Source organism: Dermacentor silvarum, chromosome 1 (assembly GCF_013339745.2).
Source record: "Dermacentor silvarum isolate Dsil-2018 chromosome 1, BIME_Dsil_1.4, whole genome shotgun sequence".
Taxonomy (NCBI): Eukaryota; Metazoa; Arthropoda; class Arachnida; order Ixodida; family Ixodidae; genus Dermacentor; species Dermacentor silvarum.
Genome location: NC_051154.1, coordinates 183738716 through 183765421, shown reverse-complemented (window position 1 = coordinate 183765421; position 26706 = coordinate 183738716). Strand labels below are relative to the sequence as shown.

The following is a 26706-nucleotide window of genomic DNA, read 5'->3' as shown; positions in this document are numbered from 1 at the left end:
CAGGTCATTATTAGTGTAATATATTGTATGAAACAGGCATAAGCGGGAAATATGAAGTCTGGTAGAAAGGAGCTGTAGTTCAAGCTTTTGATTTATGTGAGTAATTTTGGCGAAGTGATAGCAGTTAGAGAGAATAAATCTAGCGGAGTGGTTTTTATATCCTGAGCACCTGCACAGCTGGACCCTGCAAGGACCAGCTAGCCAGAGAAGAAAAATCGCTTAGCAGTCACCTATCTACCACTTTGCCCATTAAGATGTGTGTAACTATCCCTGAAGATGCAATTTTGTGTGAATAAATTATGCTCTTAAACAAGAGTTATGTCGGTTACCTTGTATTAGGTAACCGTTGCAGCATGTTACAAGTGATTGACTGGATAAAGCAACGAGGCATATATACTTTTTTAAGGTATGCACAACCAAGTTCAAGTAACTGATAAAGGTAGTCTTTTCCGCTCCTTCTGAACATTTCTCTTGCGTTTTTTCTCCAGGTACTTGTCGAGTCTGCCAGCCTTCTTCAGTAGCTTGAATCTTTCAGCCAGCTCAATTTTTCGTCTTGCAGCTGTGAAGAGTAACAGGAGGTATGCGTGTGTGATACAGTCAAAACATGTGCACACAATAGAAATCTTGCTACAGAGAAAGTGGAGTGTGTGTCGCAAATACACTGGGTGAACACAGTAAAGATTTCATTGTAACCAGTGGCATAGCCAGTTATTTAATCCAAGAAGCAGTATAAAAAATTCACGCCAATTTTAATATTCTAGTAGATTTTATTTACCTGTTCCATAAGCAGCAAAAATGCACTTTTAGCAGATGGAATACTTTATAACAGAATTTGGATTAGTATTTATTTATTTATTTATTTATTCAGTACCCACAGGTTCCAAAAGGCATTACAGTGGGGGGGGGGGGGGGGGGAAGGTTTTACAAACAGTTATAACAGTAACAAAAAATTTTTTCTACACATGTAAGGCAAGAAAAAAAAAAAAGAGAAAAAGTTCAACAAAAGTTACAGCCGTTTCAGAGCATGTTAAGTTATACATGGTCAATACAACGAAAAGGTCAAAGAAACGGGAAAGTTGAGTCACTTCAACAGGGCAAACGATACATCATTTGACACGACGTTGATGACACCGGCAGGCAACCTATTCCATTCTTTTAAAGTTGTTGAAAAAAAATGATTTCTTTAGCAGTTCTGCCTTGCACGGAACTTCTCGTACCTTTAGCTCATGGTCTACGCGTTGTGGCTGGTAATTAGTAGGTAATGACACTGACAGTGGAATATAAAGGCTACTAGTGAATATTTAGTGGAGTATAACAATTGTGCAAAGACAGCTTTCTTCAGATAACCCTCAGTAAAAGAGGTGAAGCAGGTGTAAGCAGTGTCCTCGAAATAGTCTACATCGTTCCACACTGAACACAGGTTGCAAGGAAGGAAAAAAATAATTTTGTTTCACTTTTATATTTAAAGAAAAAAAATTTAATCTTGAATGCCATTTTTGAGCTGTTCCCTAAACTGCACCCATAACCGAAATTGCAGAGGATTATAACCAAATTTTGCATGTTCATGCAAAAGGATGTGTAAAATGCAAGAATGTAGGTCTTATAATTTTCAGCAATATTGGTTAGGTGAATTTTGGGACCGCTCAAGTTCTCAAAAATGGCAATTGAGTTTTTTTTTTTTTTTTAATAACACAGCGAAAAAAAAATTTTTAGCTTCCCTGCAATCTGTGGTTTATGTGGAACAATGTAAGCTAGTTTATAACAATCTCTTAATAATGATATGAAGCTCCACTTGCACAAGAGACCATACGTTTTCCAATTTTAGGGGGCACAGAAAAATTCTCGCAGAAACTCCTCTGGGAGTTGCCTAAGTATGAGTAAGCATCGTGCCACTTGCTATCTCCATGCAGCCCGGTGTCATTATCAATGTTATGAAACTTGATGTGACCAGTATAAACCCTTATCAACTCTCATCAGTCACTATCAACCTTATCAAACCTGGATGTCCAGTGTTGCAAAACCACCACATTTGCTGAGGGGGTTATGCAATGCTTTATTAATGGTTCAGATGCTTGTTTTGAGCTTGTTCTTTATTGAAACGTATGCTGTTCTGTGTGTTGTATGGGTGATTTCAATGAACATATGCACTGTTCGCTAGTATCCTTTACGGGGGTACGAGCTTTTGTATTCATCTTATCTGACGGAAAGGATTCTCATTGGGTAGGCACAGAAACGCTTGCACATTTAAAATGACTATATAACATTTTGATCAACTAAAATATATTGGAAAGTGCAAGATTTAACTCTATACAATACACAAATTTCGTCCAATCATCTTTATTATTATTAAAGATAAATTTCTGAGGTGCATCTCCCCTTCACTCTTTCGCTCTTAAACTCATTTTCGGTGCTTATATGTTTTAACATTTTATTTCAAGATGTAGTACAGTGAAATCTCGATATAACAAACTTCAGGGGACCGCGGTGAATGGTTCGTTATTCTGAAAAGTCGTTATAGTGAAATCCCCAAAATTAACCACTCCACCCATTAACTCAGCAGTTCGTAAGTCGGCCCCATATGAGCTGTCCACGAAGACTCTCGAAGACTCTTGGCTCTCGGCCCACGCTGTTGCTATTTGCCATAGATTCCGGCCCCACGCACCACCAAAGCACCATGTAGTAAGAGTGACGCGCTCAAAACAGACGCTGACGCCGAGAAAACTACGGACAAAAAAGAAGCTCCATGTCGCCTTCAAAGCGCCATGTTTCTTGTTTGTTTTTCACATTCCTTGCCGTAGACACCGCAACTGTCTCACTCAAGACGGACACCTGAACTATTTTGAAGCGCAAGCATGCAAAAATGACACCACCCGGAAAGTAAAAACTCTGACCGTGTGGCAACCCCACGAGTACGGAGGTTACATTTCTCTGCGCACGTAGCGAGTACAGCCGCAGAAAGAAGGGCGAAAAAAGGAAGAGACACGCCTCCATTGCTAGGCGACACTTGTCTGGGCGGAGCATGCGCTTACAAAACCTGATGCGTCGTCGCCTCAGCAAATGTTCGAATGCTCCTGAGCATGACAATTGCCACTTCAGGACCTTCTCAGACAGAATGGCTCGCCTGACTGTTCAGCTGACACACTGTCACCTTGCCTCGAAATGAAATAGCATGAGTCGAGAGCGAAAGCATTTTGCAGTGATGCCCAAACCGATGCGTGCCTTCTCGCCTCGCTGGTCCCGCTGCTCTACTGAGCTGTGCTGTTGGAACAGCCATCCAGGCGGGGCCTTCAGGCATACTCAGTCGCTGTAGAGCGCAAGGGTACCATCCTAAACCAGAGACAGACCCACTGCAACGTGCGCAGGCGTGTCATCTGCCATTCTTGGGGTTGGCTAGTACGGAAAAGGCATGCACGAAAGAACCTATGTGCGCGCGCGGGTGACAGCCGTTTTTCTTGTTTCATGCCTTTGTCACCGATTCGCGTGATCGTCGCACTGCTTTCGAGTCTTTTTCGGAACTCGTGGAGTGATTATCGTGGCACATTGGCCTTTCGAGAGGTGGCTGCCTACTTTCCAACGCTGCGTGCCAGCATACTTTTTTTCCCCTCAGGTGCTGTCTCAAGTTTTCCAAACCCATGCGCCATGGCATCCGCTTTTTGCACCTTGTCTGCTAGCCTCCTGTTTCGGCTGCCGTGACTAGATACACGAAAATCTAAGAATCCCCAGATTTTGGAATTAGTTCGTAGTATTGAGGCATTGTTCTCATGACACGGAAACTGAATAATGATCATTATTCTGAAAAGTTAGGTATTCTGAAGTTCGTAGTACTGAAATAGTTTTACATTGAAACTATAAGCAGTCAGCAGGGGATTTCTGAAAAGTTCACTAATGTGGGGTTTGTAGTAATAAGATTTTACTGTAGTCGCAACGTATACTACTATGATACATAATATTATAGCCTGATCACTAGTGTTTTGAATGGATGTACAGCAGTAATATTTGCTCAGACAATTTCTGAGAATGAAACTTGAAATAAGCACCTCAAGGAACATGAATGAAAGTAATAATTGGCTACTTTTAGTTTTACTGAGAGCAAAAAAAAAATTCTGAAATATACAAAATATGCACCTAGTTCCCAATTTTCATAAGTGAGATCATGGAAAAAAATTATTACGGTGATTTGTTGGCATGAATACTAGCCATAGTGATGCCCATGCTATGCAGGAAAGCAGTAGCTTCGCAAATGTGAGAACGGGTAAGTTCCTATTGTACAGGGAGAGCATTTGTTTTTTTTTGTTTGTTTTTTGTTTGTTTGTTTTTTTCATTGCAGCAGGCACCTAGTTTGTTTTTACTGCCTTCTTTAGGCTCGCGAAGTAATGGTTGTCAGGTCAGGCAGCATGCAGAAGCCTCCTAACACTAGGTTAGTGCATTCAATCGGCTTTTCTGTGCAAGCAAGGTGGTCGTCTAGTGCGCATTGAATTGGTGCTAGAGCCTCCACATTCTTTGTTCAGTTCCTGTACAGTGCTGTACAGTAATGTGGAGTGTTGTAAAATATTGTACAGTAATGAATAAGGGCACTTGAACAGACGGTGTTCAAAATGTAAGAGTTTAGACAGTCAAGCTTCGATCAAATGTTGGTCTGTAATCAACTGTGTGTAAACCCTACATGACGAGAAGGATTGCTCGTAATAATTTGCGCATGCACTGACAAAGCGCTGATGGATAAAAGCAACCAACGAGGGGTAATATAAAGTTGTGCTTGATATTAGTTGAACACAATTATCAAAATAACACACACTCATGAGAATCTAACGTTGTTTGAGACATGGTTAAAACATCCTATACGTCTGATCATAAAAATGAAAACCCGCGAGAAGCTTCTGTGTTTTCTCGGCTGCTGCCATTTAAAAATTATCTTCCCGAGTCGATCGAAGCGCAAATTTTGAGTCTTTTTATTGAGGCTAATCTCAACAATACCTTCAGTCAAAGTTTTATTTTTCCAGACTCCCCAATCTGCCAAAAATTGTCAAATCTAATATCTAAAGTTCAGTCATCATTTCAGAGGGTGAATGATGTTGCTACTAGAAGAATTCCAATAGAAATGTATAAGAATGCGTAGAAGAACTGTCACTCAAATTTATCATTTCAATAGGCGTGGTGACGAAAGAGTTAAGTAGGGTCCACATCAATCTGTCTCTTAGTTTCGTTTAAAAGCAGACTGAGCAGTTGCCATCTGAAGCAACAGTGTTGTTGAATGTATGCACCAGTATGACTAACATGAGTATGGCACAAGCAAATGCAAATGAAAACTTTCTCACATTTTAACTGCTTAGTTGCACTGCCAGTATCGTCCACTTGAAGCAACAGCTCATTAGCACAAAATTTTGGACGAACGTGACATAGAGCAGCAAATGCAGTTTAATACCGTGTTTGAGTGCACTAATCGATTTTTGTAGGTGCGATAGCAAAAGTCAGTGTTTGGCCCTTCCTGGCAAATAATACTAATGGAACGGAAAAAATAAAAATAAATAAAAAAATTTTTTTAATTCACCGACGATTACGATACTTACTAATGCGAAATTTGAGCGCAGCTCTATAGTATGTGATTTTATTTCGTGATATATTGGCTGGCGCGGACAATCGGTGTCATGCGGCACGTTGCAAATAGAGCGAAGTCGGCCTCACTAATCTGGAGATCCAGCCAGCGCGTGGGCGTGATTCGCAGAAGCCACAACTGACAGCCTTCCCAGACGACGTGCGCTACTCTGGCGCCACCGTCGCTGCACTATGCTTTTCTTCTCACGCTTTCATCATATCCTCCTCCGCTTTCCTCCTCACATTTCACTCTCGTCGCTTTTTTTCATTCCCCACTGCACGCTGTGTTCGCTCTCCAATTATGCTGTGCTCGTTCGCTCAGTTACGCCGGGAACGCCGACGCTTGCCGCAAGAACGGGCTCCTAAGAGCTGCGCTCTAAAACATTTCGGTTTTTTTTTTTTTTTGTTCTGTGCCATTAGTACTCTGTGGCATCCACTCAACAAGTGAAACAACTACTCTGCTATTTTGCAGGAAGGTGCAAAAGTCAAATCACATAAAGATGCTTAGTTAAGCCCCCGGAAAGTAAAGCTAGTTTCGGTTTCAAGGAACATGCGTGCTGCTAGCGGTTGCCGGACATCCTAAGTTATTTTTCTTATTTCTCTTTTTGTGAATTTTAAATCGGGCGAAGCGCGGGAAGGTGGTCACCATCATGCGTCCGTCGAGCTTGCCTCCGCTCACCCTTGCTACTCGCTCAGCGATATCGTCTGCTTTGGTTGTCGTCCCAAGTGTGAAAATGGGAAAGATATGACAGAGAAGCTTGATCAGGCGTGCAACGAACGGAAGATGCAGGAAACCAGGTTGACCAAGCATTAGACGAAGATGGCTAAATTGGGGCATCACATGTGTTGCGCAGCTCTGTGGTGTTCGAACACCGGGAATTCCAGTTCTGCGAAGTTTTTCAGGTTTCCTAATGACCACGGGTAAGCACAAGTATTTCACTCTATTTTCCAAGCAGGTATTCATTTTGCATGAGTAAACCAGTTCTGTGCAAGCCTGAGTGGACTGACATAAAAGCAGTCACTCGGCTCATTCGTCATGACGGCAGCCCGTCTGTTGCCGGTGAAATACTTGTAATGAAGGGCTTGAGTGCGTGTTTTTGGGCTATATATTTTGTTCACTCTTTGTCGACATGCAAAGCCAAGGTTAAAGAAAAGACGCAGCCGTGATGGTGAATAATTTTCGCATTGGTTTGGATCTTCTGGAATCTATTTTCACTCATTATGTACAAATTTCCATTGTGAATGAAAATTGCTTCTGCAGATTGTCACTTTCGCACTGCGTGGAGGTCAGTCTTTTTCCAGTACCGAACGTGTGAACAAAAACAAAAGCGTTCAACTTTTACTTGTGTTGAGTTTTAGCTGGCCGAGAAATCGGCTAGTTTTAGTTGATCCACTTCACAACACACAAACAAAATTAACGATTGATGGTGCCAGGAAGTTATTTTCTTTATGCTACCTCCCACAATACCTGTGGACTAGTTGAAGTGTAGCCCTAAACGTAACCGCAAGTTAGGACTTTCAAAGTGACTACTTTCACGAAATGACGAAATGTAATATATTAACCGCGAATATTGGCAATTAACAACGGTTCGCTATATAAATACTCTTCATTATCATTACTTAGCACTGGTGCGTACGAGCAATGTCCCAGCGATTTAGAAAATGAATAGCAGCTTGCAAGGTAAACCTGGAAGGAAGAAAGCGCTCCCTAATACACGACACACTTCAGCGGGTTCTGCTCCGCGATTTGGCCAATGTCGCCGCACGGCCAACGGACCTGTAAGAGAGCATGAACACAGTCCGCTTGCATGCGAAGTGGGAAAGGAGGGCTTCAGCGACAACCTCCTCCTCCTGGCTGCACGCCCTCTCCCTCTACCTTCTGACCTCATCAGTGACGTCATGGAGGCATTGTTTTGTTTGTGAATTATTTCCAGTAGGATATCCGGCAGCCGCCAGTGGTGGAAGCGGCGCTGCCGCCGCCTATCGGCATGGGACCGAGCGTCCCAAGGCAGGTATAGGGAGTTTCCGGCCCTTGCTTAGACTACATTTCCTGAAGTACAGTCAGAAACCTGATGTGCTGCTAAAATGCACTGCATGCCCCTGACTCACTGCATAAATGCTGGGCATGCAGTATGTGGCAAACAACAGGTTTCTCACCAAGGATCACAAGTGCAATAGTGCCTTCATAGTACAGTGCAACCCCGATTATACGACTTTGAGGGGACCACGCAATACCATCGTATAATCCGGGCGATGTCATATAATCGAAAAACTAAGAATACAGGCACTAATGCTTAGTCTTGCCCAAAAAACGGGTACAGACCACCTGAATAAGCCCGCTGCACGAACCTGCACTGCTCCAAGGAAGGTAGATTAAATTATAAGACATTACTGTATTTATTCGATTGTAACGAGTTTTTTTTTCGTGAATTTCATTGCTCGAACTCGACCGCAGCTTCGTAGCTTTAGTACCTTCCCGCAAAAAATGGGCAAAAGTAGAACCAGAATTCTAAATATTGCTTAATTTCGGTCGCATTATTAGGAAAACTAATAAAGGTACATGAATGAAATTTTGCGTCCTAAATGAAAAATCCTTGAACTCTAATTTATCCAAAATTTAGCTTCCTTGAGCATGTAGTAGTTGCCGGGTTGTTTACAACAGAAGTTTGCGATATTTGGCAATCTTCAAAAGCAAATTATCCAAAAAGTAAAAATTCAACATTATTTTGCTGCGTCTAGGAAATAGATAAATATGTCCTAAAGCTACAGAGCAAGCCGCAATGCAGTAAATGCGGTAGTTTCTTCTAAATATGGTCACAACTGAGACACAGTTCAGAAAAACCATGTATCTCATGCTTGTTCTTGAATATTTATTTCTAAATCACATTAATCAATTTCTTTATATTATATATACAGTAAAACCTCGATAATTCGAAGGTCGCCGGACCGCGAAAATTCTTCGAATTAAGCGGATTTTCGAATTAACCGAAATGAATAAAAAAAAAAAGAAAACAAGCAAGAACTTGCTGCAAAAAGAAAACACCTTTATTTTCCATGTTCGAGAAAAATTACTCAATGTAATTACCGATGCGGGATAACTTGGCGCGCTGGTTCGCAGCCCCTAGTGCCATGCTCTCCAGCTGGCTCAAAAAATGTAGCATACAAATATCACCCGCACTGCACTCAACAAAGTTGCGGACGATGTTCACGGAATCGATAACTGCCGCGAAAGCGGGCGTGGTGGTGCTTGACACCAAAAATTTGGACTTGCTGGATATTCCTGACTTCAAAAATGCACCGTCAGGGTTCCCATTGAGTTCATGCATTTTCGCACCCAATTTTTTGGACGAATTGAGACCCCAAAGTTCGAATTTGCGGACTAAATCGCTCTTTCCGAGCCGCGCTACCCAATCTTGGAGGCCGCCATGTTGGATTTTGCACTGGCTTGGATTCCAGTGGCTCGCTGTATAGCCAAGATTGGAACGTGCGCTATCAATAGAGAGCTCGCGCAATCTTCCAGTGTTGGAGGCCATGCCCGCTCTTCCTTGGCTGACAAAACGCTCCAGAGTACTGCTCTTTTTCTTTTTTCTTAGTATTTGCGCTCAGCACTATCGTAACCATTTATTGTGGGATGTTTTTTTATTGCGACAGCAATTATATGGACACTTCAAGCGGATTTTCGCCGTCGGCGTCGCCACCCTGAGGTTCCATACAAAGTCCAAGGGCGATAAAATCATCGCCGCGCGCCCGCCGTATGTGCGAGTGACAGCGCGTGGGGGACGCGCGCTTTCATGGAGAGCGAACGCACGGCGGAGCGTAAACGCGACTTCCTCCCTCGTGCGAAAGGCCGTGGTGGTATGGGAGGGAGGGGGGGGGGGGGCGACTTCTATTCTTCTAACAACTGCGTACTTAGCGCCGGAGCAGTTTCTCGCGCGCACCGTATCTTGAAAGCGATCTCCAGACGGCTCTGACCTTTTGTATGCGCTGTGCTCTCGCCGCTCAGTTTCCGTTGAAGCGATAGACCGCACGAACCTTCGCTCGCTGCGGCGGCTGCGCTCGTTCGTGCGCGCTGACACCACACTTGTTAATTCAGTGAGTTTTTTGTTGTTTTTTTTTCTCTAAAGTTTCGGTTGATATTTTGAACGTGGCGTGTACACTGAGCAGGTGTCTCGGAGACCCATGTCTCAGTGATCGGCGCTGCTTCCTGTACCTTCACGAGAGCTAAGCGGTGCAAAGCTCGTTTCTTGGATCTCCATGACGAACTCCGTTGGCGGAGATCGCCAACGCGGTGACGTTCGTGTCGACTGTACACGGAGACGACGCCATTGCTGCACAAATCCAAGCAAGTCGATCCCCTCCAAGCGTAGTATGAGGCAGGGCATTATTAGAGATTTTTTAAAGCCGCACTAATAACTTTTTTTTTGGCCGAACGAGTTTTCCGGACAATTTTTCAGTCCCCACGAGCTCGGAAAATCGGTTGGCGACTGTACGGAGCGCCCTAACCTAACCGCCACACGTTGCTACTAGCCGGAAACTTCGAATTATCCGAATAGATCCGCGCGGGCCATTCAAATTATCCGGTAGAATTTGCATTGAGAATGACGGGACCGCTCAAATTCTGTGAATTAACCGAAATTTCGAATTAACCGAGTTCGAATTATCGAGGTTTTACTGTAGTTGGAATCTACAAGAATTAAGCTTCTTTATGGTATATACGACAACTTCATATCATAAGTAGGAGATCCGCCACAGTTGCTCCAAAAGTACTGAAAATGGGGGCCCGTGCCCCGGAGTGGGTCCGCTGCCTTAAGTCTCGAACAAGCTCGACAGCTCGGCAGACAATTCTCGGGCGTTCACTTCTGGATATAGTTTCGCTTTCGCGAGAATTGGCTCGTCCCAGCATTGAATCCCTTGAAGTATACGGCCGGCAGCTCTCTTGACGCTGATAGCGAGCTTAGGACAGCACCAGAAACACTTGTTGGGGATGCTTTCACTGCCAAATCAAGCAAAATTTCGCGAAAGTTAAACTATCTACGAAAGTGATTGCTCGAGAATACCGCCCAAGGAAAGCTCTGTCTCCTCTTCGGACGACAATAAGTGAAGAGAACTAGTCTCCGAATTGCGATTCCTTGAATAAAGGTGCCATTTATTTTCCGTTCATCTCGCGTTACATTTGAGGTTTTATTTTTTTTTATTTTGCGTGACAGGAAAGTCGCCCTTGCGTTGCAATCGCGCTCGCGTTACATTCGGGTGAATATGGTATTGCACATCCATTATCAGGCGGCTACAGTGTGTTCATGTACCAGCCTGCATCTGCTTAGGGATTTTTTTTTTCTCTCACTCTCGGACAGTACCAGATAGGCGTCGTACGAGGCGGGGTCGGCGTAAAACTGCGTCGTATAATCAATGTTTTTATACATCATTCCCCCCCCCCCCCCCCATGGGGGTTTCGCCGGGACCAAACCAATTCGTCATAAAATGCCGGTCGTCGCATGACTGCGGGACGTATAATTAAGGTTCCATTGTACTTGTGATTTGCTAGCTTGATATGTGGTACTTGAGGTATGTGAAGATGCTGCTTACTGTATCTTATTTTAATACTTAATTTTTTTCTCAGTAGATATTTAGAGCATGTGACAACGGCAAGTTTCAAGATGTTTATGCACTGACGCACAAGACCATATAAAAATCTATCAATAAGCTCTATACACGCTGCAAATAACAAACCACTTTTGTTCTTCTTCAAGTTCATTTGTTTTAATTGTCCTGTTCATTGGACATTATAGCAATCCATTACCTGTCCAAAAAGAAAACTAGAAGAGCTCAGTGCAGATTTGATTAGCAGAGCTATGAGGGATAATCATTATTAAGTTGTCCACAATATTTCTCCTGACATCTCAGCATGCCAGCTAATACATTATTTGAATACAAGCTTTAACATATGCAGCAGCATAGAAAAAAAAACATATCAGTAGTCTTGAGTTTACCTTGTAGCAACAAAGAACAGCAGAATTAATTTGGATGAAAAGTACTGCTTAAACATTGTAAGCAGTGTTTCCGATTATGCAGCCCTATGAGGACAGACTCAAAGCACATTGAGACACAACTTACTTTTGTTCAGGAACATTGGATTGCTTTCACGGTTGTCAGCGAGGAACTGACTGTACTGGTCATCAAGGCGAGCCTTCAGTCTTTTCATCTTTTCAGTGGCTTCTTGATTTTCCTACAAAAAATATATACAATTTATACTTATATTCACTGCAAAAGCAAGTCTAGACAAAAAGAGAACACTAGCATTAAAAATTTAGCACAGCATGCTGCACATGGCAGTCACAATGGAGAATAGATGAAACATGCCTAGCTATCTATCATTTCTGATGTATCTCCTATTTACATATTACACAAAACAGCAATCGATCCTGTTTTGCTACCACGGTACCAGCATGCAATGGCTTCTGGTGCTCGGAGGATCTGCAATGTTTACATGAATCTGCCAGAGTGGAATTCCACTCCTTGTTCTGTTTTACAATCCATACACCAGGTTTTGAGTACTGAAAATGATATAATTTTCAAACGGATGCCCTTAAACTCATGAGAGTGGTCCTGAAAACAATGCGCACAGGACCAATGTTAACGCAAAGCATTTTTTGCCTCTTACCAAACATTTCGCATTAGGTAGTTTCCTGTGTTGCCTCATGTGGGACCTTTTTAATATAACAATTGGCCCTGGTGCACATACCACCATCGGACGGTGGGACTTGAACCAGCGTTCCTTATTGCAACAGTCCAATGCTCTACCCATTAGGCCACAGATGCATGCATGGCACAAAACAATAATGTGCAAGCCAGTGCTTTGAGACTGTTGGCACATGCATCACGTTGCATATAACTGATCTGCTTCCCTAAGCCTGCCAGCTTCCCCCATCCTCTTGTGGCAGCTAGCGCTGCGAGATGCTAGGTGACATCGCACCACCGCCTTCGGTATTGGCCCAGTTTCCCCAGTCCACAACCTTCAGGATCTGCCCAAGTCGTAATGGTTGTAACATTTCGCCAGGGCTGTCGCCCTGCCATTGTCATCACACACACAACTACTCATCCAACAAAATCATGTTACACCATCTCGTAAAGCTATGCAGAACAAGAACCCAAACAGGGTTAGATAACCAGCTACTGCCATTACAAAATGGTTTGCATGATGTTGATTCCCACAGTGTGAAGATGTGCATAATTTTTTACAATGGCAGGCCTAGTAATTTGGCCATCTTGCATAATTTTTGTCAAAAAATTGCAAACATTTTAACACGAAAGAAAATGTCTAAGAATTCTAAAAGGTCTAAAATACACACACAAATAACAATGGTAATATAACTTATGATGTGCCATGAGCTGGACAGAATACAAACCATCTTTTGTAAAAGTCGTTTCAAAGTCATGCGCTGTTGGGGGTCCTTTTCTTGTTGAACCATCTTGGCCAGCTCCTGCCTCTCCTTTGTTCGTATATCATTTACAAATGAGTAGCTTTCCCTGAAGTCTCTCTCATTGAAATTTCCTGACATAGCATTGAACCGTGGGTCCTGTTGAACCTGGATAAAGAAAGAAAAATGCCCACAGGCAATGCCACATCAGCGAACATGCCTGTTTGCTTGTGTTATTAGGTATTACCTTTCCAGAAGCATGATTTCTACTCTAACTCAGATCTATGAGAACAGACCACTATAAATACAGTTGTAAGTTTTTATAATTCACAGTACCACGGGTATCACTTATTATAATGGTCACGCCTCCAGCAGCCCCCAATGCAACTGTGAGCTGCAGCGATCACCTTGAACTTCTCCCACAGAGTGAACTACCATCATTCTAAAGGACACTAGTCATTCATGTACATTGCACTGTAATACGAAACTTTACAAGCAACACGGATGTGAAGCAGCACGAGGAACAGTTGTTTAAGGAAGTGAAAAGGGACTAATTTATGAAATGGCAAAGCAGTCCATTCAGGAACATGGCCTCTGGTCCCTCCAGCAACTGGCACATGCATGAATGCAAAGTGCAGCATCATAAGATTACAGCAGTGCTTCTACCCACAAGAAATCTCCAGCCGATTGAACAAATATCTTCTATAAGCAAGTTCTTATTTTCATCGGTCAAATATGCTGCAAATTAATCATAGCCAGTCACATCTCAATTTGATTGTTTTTGTGTACAATTGACAAGAGAACTGCACGCACACACAAAAAAAATTATTGTCACAGCGCGAGTGCCAAAGAGACTTGGATTCCTGGAATTCCCCCATGCAAAGCAAGAAAACAAAAACAATGTGGATGTTTTCATGCATGTTTACTATAAAGGAGCAAAACATAAATGACTATATTAAATTTAAAAATTTATTGCAAATTTATCGTTCCAGTGGTACTGGAGTTGCACATAACTACAGAAATCTCACTGGACCATTATTTTCCCATCACTATACAAGTCATTTCATAGTAATGTTATTAATTGTAAAGGCGTTCAACTGCCATCTGCAACTTGGAGCATCATGTTAACAGAACTGAGGTCATTGCAGGATGCATAAAGGTTAAAGTTCACACTTCCTATAACTTACAACTCTAATCGACATGCTTCACTGGGAGTATGCATACCATGGCGCTCAAAGAGGCCCTGCAACAATTTTTGAACATGGCAAATAAACCACACTACACATGAGAAAATGCCGTCACGAACATGTGAAGCAAGTATTACTCACTTGTGCACAGCAAGAAACACACATAACTATAAAGTTTGCTCATGCTTTCATGTGACTTTTTAAATCCCCGCCATATTTCAGTGCCCCAATGGAGCAACTATAGAGAATTGTAAGGAACACTATCATTCTTCATAGTTAGCTTTATATGAGGGCGGATCAAATATAAACAATACTTTTTTTGTAGAGCACATTCTATCGATTGACACACATTGCCACTTGAGGGTCTGTTAGGTATGCTAGTCAAGTCTCACGTGAGCAGTCGGCCAGTCTCGTTACATTCCTTAAGTAATCCGTCATACGATGTCCAAAAAAAGGTACACCTGTCGATTGAGCAACGTATTATTATACAGTTTCTTGCTCGTGATGGTGTAAACCTGACCGAAATAGTACACAAATTGGCAGCACAATTCAAGGATCAAACACTGTCAAGGCCGCATGTGTTTTCCTGGCATAAGAAATTCATGGAGGGCCGTGAAGAGGTTGAAAATGAAAAACATGATCGTAAGCCACAGACGAATAAGACTCAGCTGTCAGCTGGCAAGCTGCCTGCAACTGTTTCTTTTTGGTAACACTGCAGCATTTTGCACGTTGATTTCTTGCACGATCATTGCACCATTAATGGTGCATATTATTGTGAGCTTTTGAGAGAGGTTAAGCTTGCTTATCACTGCAAAAGGTGTGACCAACCAATACATAAAGTGATTCTTCTCCATTAAAACTACACACTGCAGCTGTCACATGTGCAAAATTAAGGGAGACATCACTGGGACACTCTTCTTATGGTCCCGACTTATTGCCCTATCACTTTAATCTCTTTGGGTCGCTCAAAGAAGCTCTGGTAGAACCAACGATTTGATGACAATAATGCAGTAGAGAAGGATGTGTACAACTGGCTGCTGACACAATCCACTTCTGTTCATGATGACAGGATCGGAAAGCTGCCACTCAGCAAGAGAAGATATATTTATGAATTACGAGATTATGTAGAAAAATAATGTATACTTGGTTTATTTCTTACTAGAAATAAAAAAATTATAAAATGAAAATCTTGTGTATTTGATCCACCTTCATAAAGATTTCGCACATTTTTTTAGAAAAATGATGTGGGAGCCAGCCTCAACAATCAGTACAGCAATCGCATGCAGACGGTGAATTCCGCTCAAACGGACTCAGTGAGAGAAACGCATGTGGCAGCACTGTTGCCGCTGGTTGAGCATGTAAAATAATGTACCTTTTGAATGAGCTTTCCTAATGAAAGTAGCGCATCACCACCACCAAACACAACTGTAAATTGTTGCATGGCTGTTGTCAAAAACAGCAGATGCTTGGGTTTTATAGCCATCAATATTTTCTTAGTGTCAGAACTCAGCCACAAGAGTAGCTCAAGTATTTCTTTTTTCTCTTTTGGGGGTGGCAGTGTCCAGGTTCACTCCATGAAAACTTTGTTGAAGTGAAAATACGCTCATCACAAACTTAATTGCGATGGTATATTTGATATATTAAGTTTTAAGGGACACTGCGGGGATTAAATAAAAATTCAGTCGGCCAGAAACTTCTTTGAACCAGTATTCATTACGCAGAAATTTGACTACAGTAAAACTTTGTTATAACGGAGTTGAAGTGGAAGCCAAAATTACTTTGTTATATCCATTATTGTTCATTACTGCAATATATGCCCAATGGGGTGCACAACTTTAAACACGCATTGAAAAAGACAGCTTTGCAGTCTACAGTTTGCTGCACAGCCACGTATGCGATGAAATTGTAATAAAACAGTAAAAGAATCTCCAGCGTACGCAACACACACTTCTTAGCACCTGACGTGATTGCTTTACAAAAGCTGCCTTCTGTTCCAATGTGATGGTCTTCCGTTTCTGCTTTCCACTTGGCTCGTCTTTATTGTCGTGAAACCAATGAAATGGCAAGGCAGTAGTAGAAAACAATTTGTTCGCCGTGGACAAGCAGCACGTGGCACATAACACTGCGTGTCGACTACGCAGCTGATCCGCTGTTCTCACATGGCTCCCCTGTGTGAATGAGGTGGCCAACCGACCTCACCGGCTTGGCCAACTCGTGAGCCAGGATAATGTCACACTATTGCAATCTGTTTTTATTTCAAACCTGCCATTAGCCTTCCGTGATAGGTCAAAATGGCACAGGCTCTGCCCATATTGGCTGGACCTGAGCCATTTTGACTTATCATGGATGGCTAATGGCGGATTCGGAATAAAAACAGATTGGAATAGATAAGTGTTACCCCGGCCATGGCCTCAGATAGCATCAATGCCGATTTGGTCTCTTAGCTGCAGCAGCAGGCGGCAGCCACTGTCAGCAAGAGAGGCGCAGGGGTTCTAGAGAAAGTTTTGCTTTAAAATTAAGGCCAGTTCTGTTCTGTGAAAGGGCTTTGCTACGACAAATAAAATGTTAGCCAAAAACGAAAAACATTTGAAACTCCCGTATGATTATCCTTGTGTGAACACACCCAGGATACTTATTTTCCTGACTCTCTTTTTCTTTAAGTGACAGAGTATGCAAAATTACAAACTAACGAAACAAGAAGGTATCCATCTCCATAACAGCTAGCAGTGTCCCAACACCAAACAATTAACAGTCTATACAAAATTTCTTGAATTATGGGGTTTTACGTGCCAAAACCATGATCTGATTATGATGCACGCCGTGGTGGGGGACTCCGGAAATTTAGACCACCTGGGGTTCTTTAACGTGCTATACAAAATTTATTGTAATTGTGCAAACATAGATGGTAAGCATTAGCTAAACATTAAAGGGCCCCTAAACAACCCCCCCCCCCCTCAAACATTTTTGACACATTTAAAACAAATGCGCACATCGCATAGATAATGCTGTAACTATAATCTCTGGCAAGTTCGGCAGTGTTACGCACCGCGCGAACACCAAATTCGAAAAACAATCCCGTGCTCCTATCCTGGCCTTTCTGGTGCCTCTCAGCGCATGATGTTAGCAGGGTGTCCTGGTGACGTCACCAGGGCTTAACACTGTCGATTCATCGGTCCACGAAGGACGACAGCACCAACATGAGGAGAGCCGACTGTTTTCCGAGAAAAGGAGGGAGGGGCTCGCCCATTGTACGCCACCGAACCTTGTCTGAAGCTTCCATTCAGTCAGCTTAATGTGGAGGGCGATTAGGGGCCTACAACGAAGGAGCCTTTCTTTTGGCATGCAGGTTCGACCTGTAGCTTTTGCTAAACTGCGTAGAGTTGTGAGCATATGTGGCAAGGGGGAGAGTGTGAAGGAGAGCGAGAAACAGCGGCAGCTGAGTTTTCATTCATCAAACGCCTCTAACTTTGCTATTTCTGCACCATTAAAAAAATTATTGCAGCTATATGTTCATAGTAGAATAGTACACATTGGCCACTATATAACTAATTTTCGAGCTCAGGGTTATTTAGGGGCCCTATAAAGGGACACTAAAGGCAAATATTAAGTCAAGCTATCGTGATAAATTAATGCTCCAGAACTTCTAAGGTGTCAATATTATCACAGAGCTTTAGTAATTGAGAAATTTAGGCAAATGCAGTACACATTTTGAGACACATTTTGAGCCCAATGAGGTAGTGACTCCTGATTATAATCTTGTCACTCGTACTCAACTCTTAATAAAAAGATAATTGCATTGCATAATCAGATGGAAGAAAATGCTACTTCTCCACTTCTATTTGACTTTTAGAAAAGATAACACTTTGACGTTACCTTTGAAAACAAGGCGGGCAGTTGAAAGGTTTTGTTTTCGCTCGACTCAGCTTCTGCGCACGCTTCAGTAGTTTTTTTATTGCGTTGTGCTGAGCTGGTTTTGCCTGCTTGCGAAATTCACGCAAACTGCAAGTAGCAGAGGTTGCCACGGCAGCAGCACAAGCCCTCAGCAGCATGTCAGGCTCTTCGCAGCTTAAATTGCTGAAATCGAGCCCAGCATCTCGAGCCAATGTGTCGTTATCAGGGTTGTCAATGAGGTTTATCGTGACGAGCGTCGACGATCATGTTAATGATTCGGCACACGCTTTCCCTTCTGCTTTCCACTGTCTTTGCTTGGTTTCTGGCCTTGCTTTAGTGCTTTGTGCACAAAAAAATGTTACGCGGCTGTCGGGCGTAAAGCGCAGTAAAGGGAGGTGATCGCGTATGCAACGTCACCACTCCCCACACAGGGGCAGGCGATATGAATTGTGCTAGAGGTATCCGGACCCTTCAGATGCGATTTTCAGTTAAAGGGCCCCTGAAACGATATGACGATTTTGTAGAAATGTACTGAGTCGTTAGGGTAGGTCCTTCTGGTCATTAGGTGACACATTTAAGTGCTCTGCATAAAGCATGTAACTTATTATAAGGTCTTAAAAATGTGCATTGCTACTGATAGTTAGCAGCAGCGCCACTCCCCTGAGTTTTCAGACGCCCCGTTACAATCTAGGTAGCTGGGGCACATGACGTCAATTGGGCGAGTTATTCAATTCGCTGCCCAGGTTGCATAATCTATAACTTTTCCAACTTTATGGAGAACAAGTGTTGTTCGTAATAGTTGGAATGTTGGTTAATTTGTTTCTATAAAAAATAAAGTAACAGAAGAACACACAACGACAATTTATCACTACACTCAAGCACTTCTGGCACACTGCAAGTGTCGTGTGCTCGTGCAATACGTGCTCCGCGTTGACGCGAGCTGTGCGGTTGATGTTGGTCTCGAGGTTTCTTTCCGTGAGGACCATAAATCATTCTTGTTGCGTTGTGGGCAGCAAAACTAGCAATTGGCGACATGTCAAGCTGCGACGTGTCCCTCTACAAGGCAACAGGCGAGCGGAGTGGCTGCAGCAAATCGAGCTGTCGGTATCCAATCGGCACCAGGATCTAATCGTTTGTGGCCATTACTTCACGCCGGAGGCTTACTACCACAATAGAGAGTTTTAGCGCGTCCAGTAAACACAGAAAGACTGGGCATTGTGCCAGATGGGCGGAGGCGGGAACATGAGCCGCCCGCAGGGTGCGGCCACCTGGTGGCACAGAGCTGTAACCAGACAAACACAGAGCTAATATAGCAGTAACTAAGTGTATTCTACTTTGCTGCTGTTGTTAATTTTTGACAGCAGTGTAATCGTGAACACATCTTTTTTGAATGTTTTACACTAGGTTCCGTCGAAATGCCCAGCTCATCTGCATTTAGTGTATTACAGTCAAACCTCGATATATCGAACACGGATATATCGAATTATTGCGTATATCGAACACTTTCTATATTACCAGGAAAATCGCATGCATTTTTTATTTTTTATTTCGAACGGGGTCGGACATAAAATGGATATATCGAACTCCGCCACCGCAAACCATGTGCACTCTGTTGACAGGCGGCGAGCTTTCCCGCAACACTCTCGAACTCTCGAAGATAGTGGTGGGGCGATGGGCGTTCCCGACTGCTGCGCGCTAGAACTACACACATCGATCGCGCCGAGGGCGCCATTTGAACGTAGCGGCGTACGCACGCGGCGGCTTGGCTAATTTGACAATGTCAACAAGGTATTGCATTTGCCGCACTGACTCTTCGGTGCCGCTGCTAGTGCTGTCGTTATCGTGTGATCGGAGTTAGGCCTAGTGTGGTGTAGTTGGTGTCATGATGGCTGCGAACACGAAGAAGCGGACGACCCTGACATTTGCCGCAAAATTGGAAGTCATTCAGCGCGTTGAGAATGGGGAAAAGAAGGCAAGCGTCGCCGAAGCTTTCGACATACCAAGAAGCACTCCGAGTACGCTGCTGAAAAACAAGAGTGACATAAAGGCCAAGGCAGAACAGAACCAGCACTCTGGTGTGCGGCGTGTTCACAAAGTTGCCTTTGAAGATGTTGAGAAGTCGCTGCATAAGTGGTTCGTCGATGCAAGGGTCCGGAATATTCCTTTATCGGGACCGATTCTACAGCAGAAGGCAAGAACTTCGCATTCATTCTCGGCGCCTAGAACTTCAATGCCAGTAGCAGTTGGCTGCAACGTTTTAGGGCCCACTTCAACATTGTCGGGAAGACAGTCTCCGGGGAAAGTGAGGATGCCAATGACCGAGAGATCAAGAAGTGGCTTGAACAAGAGTGGTCCCAGGTTCTCGCCAAGTATAAGCTGAGCCAGATATTTAATGCAGACGAAATCTGGCAAATGCCAGAACTTCTGAACTTCTGGCAAATGCTTCCGCGACAAACGCTCGACACCCGCAGGGACAAGTGCCACGGCAGCAAGCAAGGCAAGGCTCGCATAACAGTTCTGTTGGCTGCTAATATGGACAGAAGCACGAAGCTACGGCCACTTGTCATAGGCAAGTTTCAAACCCCAAGGTGCATGCGCAACTGCCCCAGTATTCCAGTGACATATGCCTGGAATAAGAAGTCGTGGGTGACTCGGGATATATTCCAAAAATGGGTGAAGGCATGGGACTAAAAGTTGGCGCGTCAGGGCCGGAAGGTATGCCTTATCATTGATAATTGCACGGTACACCACACCGATGTCCAGCTAAACAGTGAAATCAAGTTTTTGCCGCCAAACACCACGTCGAAGCTGCAGCCATTGGACCAGGGCATTATCCGCACTTTCAAGTCCATCTATAAGCGTCAGCTGATCGACATTTTGCTTTTGAAGCTCCGGATGAGCCAAGAGCTAAAAATAGACCTTTTGGGTGCCATCCAAACGCTGAAAGCCTCTTGGGACAACGTCAAGCAGTCGACCATAGTTAACTGCTTTCGGCATGCACGTTTCGTTGGCCGCATTGAAGAAGCTTCCGAGGAAGCAACCGAAGAGGCAGGATTGGAGGAAGAATGCCGGCTTGAAGAAACCTGGAGCACGTTTGAGAGCTTTGTTGGTGCTGAGCCACAAAGCATGTGCATTGAAGATTTCGTTGGCGGTGATGACAGCACCGGAACAACGGCGGAGTTGATGGACGTGGAGATTGCAGCGGAAGTTACTGCTGAGCGGCCAAACGAAGACGCTGCTGAAGTTGATCCCGCAAGCGCCGACGTTGCCCCAAGACTTCAACCAAGGCTGTAGCTGTGTGGGGCCTTGTACATTGCTACACCGGCGCAATAGAAGGCACCGCCTATCGCTTGTGGATCGCTTAGACTATGTTGAGGACGTCGTGGTTAAGCACGCGGTTGCCAATAAGAAGCAGGCTACACTGCTGCAGTACTTTCAGCCAAATGAATAAATACTTTGTTTGAAGCTTCAAGTGAGTATTTACTGCGCCACTATTGGTTCGTTGACAGATTTATACAAGTTCTTGATGCATTTTTTACGTGATTTTATATATTGAATTCTAGCTATATCGAACTATTTCATGATCACCGCGCTGTTCGATATATTAAAGTTCGACTGTACCAGACAGGCTTGGCACTGTGACAGAATGCTCACAACACACACTGCTTGGATAGCTCTCACTAGGAATCTATGGCCAGGCGGCTTGTGGAGTGGTCGGAGAGGCTTCGCGCGCTGGCTCCAAGACACCGCAAGTAGACCACAACGTCACATCGTGATGCAGAGCCAGTGAAGGCGTAATTTAGCCCCGATTGCTCGGTGAACAAGTTGAAGAGAAAAAGCATGGCTGGGGAGCAGGGTATCGAGACGCTTCACTTAAATTGTGGCGCGAATGTTTTACAGTAGCTGTACCCTACGCGTCTACAAACTTTGTGCAAACCGTTCCAGGGACCCTTTAAACTAAGTCTTTTTTTGGCACAAAATAAGCGCTGCGAGGTTTCTGGAATGGTATTTTAACAGTCCACGTCGACTTAATATTTGACTTTAGTGTCCCTTTTATGCAACCATGACAGCATAAGTAGAGAATCAGCAATGTAACATTAATGTTTACGGCCCGAAGGCTAGTGAAAACAAACTACAGCTAACAATACACAGTCATACTGTGCCAAAAGTTCTTGAAAATTTTCCCTAGATATGTCCATCTACTTCAGGAAGACTGCACCTGTTGCAAACATGCAAGGTGTAAAGTGAAGGCGTGAGAACGAGGACGGATGAAGAGAGAACACATACACGTCCGTCATTTTCGCGCCTTCACTTCACATCATGCTTAACCAACATGCCCAATTATCCGTCCTAAAAACATGCAAGAATCCACAATTAAATCTATTTCTTGGAATACCACCTTGGCATTTAAAAACTTCGGTATGCCACATTTCTTTTTTTTTTTTTTTCAATACATTAGGCCAGCATCCGCACAATTTGTTCTGAACACAAGAAGGGCATACAGTGAGACGAAATAAAGGTGGGCAAATTGCTTCGGATTCATAGGTGAAAAGGGTAGTGCGACAAATAATTAAATAGAAAATGGAAGGGAAAAATACAGACAGCATCTGCCTACCTGTACAATTTTATCATAAAATATTCAATCTTTAGCACTAGTTTACTACTGCTGTATTGACCCAAACATTTTATGAATGTTCATTTGCATACAGTTCAGGGCAAAACTAATTTAAGATAAAGAAATAGGTGGTGTCCAAATCCACACTCATGGTGTCCACGCCTAAGCGATGGCTCCCTTCTGGTTAACAAATACAGTTAACAAATACAGATCTTAAAGGTGATGCTTTTGCGGGCTGCGTGTGGCAGAAAAGGTTGCAGGTGCCAGAAACACATTATAAATGTCAGATTTTGACAGGTGGCACCCAAAACCTGGCATCTATGACGTCATTGTTGCTGCGACTATATAAAACAGAGTGGTTGTTCGCAGCATCTTTACAGAACGGAAAAAACAGTCAACATATTAAATAATGAAATAATTTTTTTTACATTTTTTCACCAAGTTTTAGTATTTTTTCACTTGTGCTGTCATGTTTTTCAAGTTCTAAGGTTGGCACATCTGAGACGGGACGGGCACTGTACTCACCCAGAATGGCATTTTTTTAAAAATTATTATTAAAAGCAAAAAGCATTTTTTTCATTACGTCAGGTTGTATAATTCAGCTATGCATTGTACACCTCAATTTTGTGGCCTAATTCTCACTAACTTACACTTCTTCAAGTATTCTTCCTGGTGGGATATTGCACATGAACCAATAAAACATGAATTTTGATAGTTTTAAGAACTAAAATATCTCGGAAGTCTCAGCAACCCAATCTCAACAATGAAGTTCTGACTGCTCTGTAAAGCGAGACATCGGCAACCTGAAAGGCATTCATATGGTTGTCCTAGTCTAGTGCATAAAATTCGCATGGACAACTGTGCTCCTGTAGCTCCCCAACAGAAATTTTAAGGAGCCCGCTCTTCAGTGTATTCATGCTGAAATCTGATTATGGACTGTGTGTCCAAATCCCTGTCAGAACTTCAATGCAGTTTTCAAAGCAGCAAAGGTTGGTAGTTAGTGAAAGTTGCTTAGAGAGCGTTTGATTCCAAGTTCTTTTCGCATGCTAACGAGCTCATGGCCAAGATATGTGCCCTGCACACACACATGCATGCACACACACACACACACAAAGGAAGAAGTGTATCAGCTGAATATCTCCAGAGCTGTAAAAATAGGTAAACTTCAAAAGCTTCCAGCTTCTCATTTGAGGCTGAACTTGAAATACAGGTTGGACAATGTTCACCAAGGATGGCCAAGGTTCACTTAATACTGAGACTTTATATTAACAAGGCTAAATGTGCATCCAAAGGCTTTAGTCATTTTCACTCTGTTCACTATGTGGATAGTGAGTTCAATTTAATGAAGCATAAGTGCAGTGCAAGAGTTTGGTCCCCACGAAAGGGGTTCAAATTCAACTAGTCCACAATAACACAATGTATTAGTGTGACATGCCCACCTTTCTTTTGGCCTGGAATACTTCCCTGTAGACAGGTACCTGTTGCTTGGCGGACATTTCTCTGGGCCTGTGAAGAAATCAAGTGCACACTTGTCATAGCAAGACCTGTAAACTGGGTGCATGAACCAGTGCTCCTGGTTCACACCAGCACTTCTGACACTGCACACAGGACAATCACCTGCATACAGATAATGTTCCAAGGTGATTCTGTGGAATGCTTTATCAGATGCCCACTGTGTGCAAAACAATTTTTAAAAAAACTGACTGCCTTTATTGCGCTCATACTCGAACGGCCACTCTGCACTTAATACAATGTCCAGTCACTCTGCACATACGTGTTCACATACTCGTGTTCAGTCAAAATTGTTACATAAAAAATAGGTTTTTGCTCTGTTGCATTAGGCAGAGTGCTAAGGTCACTCACCTGTTTTTATTGTCCCGCGTGAAATGCCGGTTTGACTTCTTGCGGTCCAAGCCGAAAACGGCCTCTTTATACCTGCACACACGAAGAGGTGATGGGTAGAAACCACCATCACACATACACAAGCGAGTATTTCGTTAATGGAAAAAAAAGTTTATTATTTCTGTTAGAAAAAGGAAAGAACAACGCGTTGGAGTGCTTTTAGAATTGTTCGCGTTTGAATTTATGCAGATAGTAAGTACAATACTTACATCTTCAAACCAATCTTCTCTTTAAGAGACTGAAGCTCCTCGAAAGACATTGCCGACAGGTCTGGAACACATAAAACGACTTGCATCAGCCAGGATCATCTGATGTTGAGTTGTACACTTACCATTTCTGATTTCCCCCTATTAAATTACAAATGAAGACATGTGTTAGTGTTTACTTCATTAAAAAGAAACAGCGAATAAGCGCTTGGACAAACACTTCTCACATACCTCGCTTTTATCCTCCAGATCCAATTCATCTGCAGAAGACGAACACGTGCTATCTGCTTTGTCACCCATTCTTCCTTTGCACAGATGACAACTATGCTATAAGCGGTTACCGCGAGCCATATCGTAAGGCCATCGTAAAATAAGGACCACGAGTACTACGCCACCGTACCACGAGCCAACTGCACGAGCGAACACAGACCTTGCGCCTCCTCGTGCGCCACTTCGGTAATTTCGGTAGAGTGACCTAGAACATAGTGGAGTGTCCAAAGCGCCGGCTCCGACGAGGGCCTTTTTCTGTGAACTGCCGCGCCGCGCCGCTGCTGCTCCGGACACGTGGGCTTTTCGCACTCGCGAAGCGCGCGGGAAGCGAGGGTCGTCTGCTACGCGCTGTAGTTTTTTGTGTTCAGTTTCCACGCAAAGCACTTAAAAGTCTATTTAACTTCAACAATGTGGTGCTGCATGGAGCTTACCCATCTTTGAGCGTTCTCTTTGTGCTTGGGCAGCAAGAGAATGCAAAAACTAACGCGTCAACCTCATCAGCGCGGACTAGCTCCGGTGCTAGTGTTCGGGAACGGTAATGCGCGGTAACAGTGCGTGCATAGAAACGCGCTAAATGAGCCCGCGCAAGGAAAGAACGTAAAACACGGTATTCGCATGGGTACGCGGGCAATAGCTCCATGCTTGCAAGAATAAGAGCAACGAAAAAAGTAAATTAGTCGCGAAGTCAAGTGAAATACTTACGCGCGTGCAGTAACCGCTTCGCTCACCACTACGCGCTTTTCACTCACGGCCAGTAGTGGTTTAGAGCCATATGCATATGTATTTATTCATGACTTTTTTAGCCTCGACAATACTTTATTATGAACAGAGCGCAGTGAAAAAAAGATGTAAGGGAAACAAGAGAAGGAGCAGAGACGGCCGGCCCTAACGCCGCTTAATTGTTGGCCTATTTCGCTTCAGAGATAGCGTACGCGAACAATTCTTGCTGTACGCTATCTCTTCAATACAAACTTCGCGCACGATGTACCTTAAGGTTCACCGTGAGCGAAGCTTGTTTCGAATTCAGACATTCGAAAGAAAAGCCATTCCAGCCAATAGGTAAACAAACATAAAAAAAAGGTGAACAAAATATAGGATACAGGAGGTTACGCTGGAGGTAGTGGATAAGTACAAATATCTTGGAGTGTGGATAAACAATGGGGCTGAGTACCTAACGGAACATGAGAAATATGTAACGGCTAAAGGTAGCAGAAATGCAGCTGTGATGAAAAATAGGGCACTGTGGAATTACAATAGGTATGAAGTGGTGAGAGGGATTTGGAAAGGGGTGATGGTCCATAGTTTGACTTTCGGCAATGCGGTCCTGTGCATGGGATCAGAGGTTCGAGCAAGGTTGGAAGTTAAGCAGCGAGGAATAGGTATATATATATATATATATATATATATATATATATATATATATATATATATATATATATATATATAGGCTTGCTTTGGGAGCACATGGAAATACACCGAATCAGGGGGTACAGGCGCCGGGTGACATGGGATGGACGTCATTTGAGGGCACCTATAGGGATCGAAGCTAGCAGCAAGATAGAACTTGAGGAGCGATTGAGAGAAATGGCAGAAAAGCGGTGGGCAAGGAGAGTTGTCAGTTATTTGTA

General features: G+C 43.4%; 1 protein-coding gene and 1 pseudogene across 2 annotated transcripts; one reads left to right on the top strand and one right to left on the bottom strand.

Annotated features, from left to right (window-relative positions):
- Positions 1-379: 379 nt before the first annotated feature.
- LOC119436513 (ribosomal RNA processing protein 36 homolog) lies at positions 380-25260 on the bottom strand. 2 transcript variants are annotated; one of them, XM_049658262.1, is made up of 9 exons: positions 25228-25260; positions 25040-25192; positions 24934-24949; positions 24812-24872; positions 24564-24635; positions 24140-24206; positions 12996-13175; positions 11704-11815; positions 380-559 (listed from the first exon to the last, which is right to left on the bottom strand). In XM_049658262.1, the coding sequence occupies exons 2-9, from the start codon at positions 25106-25108 to the stop codon at positions 423-425; spliced, it is 714 nt and encodes a 237-aa protein (XP_049514219.1). In that variant the 5' UTR covers positions 25109-25192; positions 25228-25260; the 3' UTR covers positions 380-422. The 2 variants fall into 2 exon arrangements, with proteins under 2 accessions (XP_049514219.1, XP_037559304.1); XM_037703376.2 differs by having other exon boundaries at positions 25040-25248.
- Positions 19245-21795, top strand: LOC125941279 (uncharacterized; annotated as a pseudogene).
- Positions 25261-26706: the final 1446 nt, after the last annotated feature.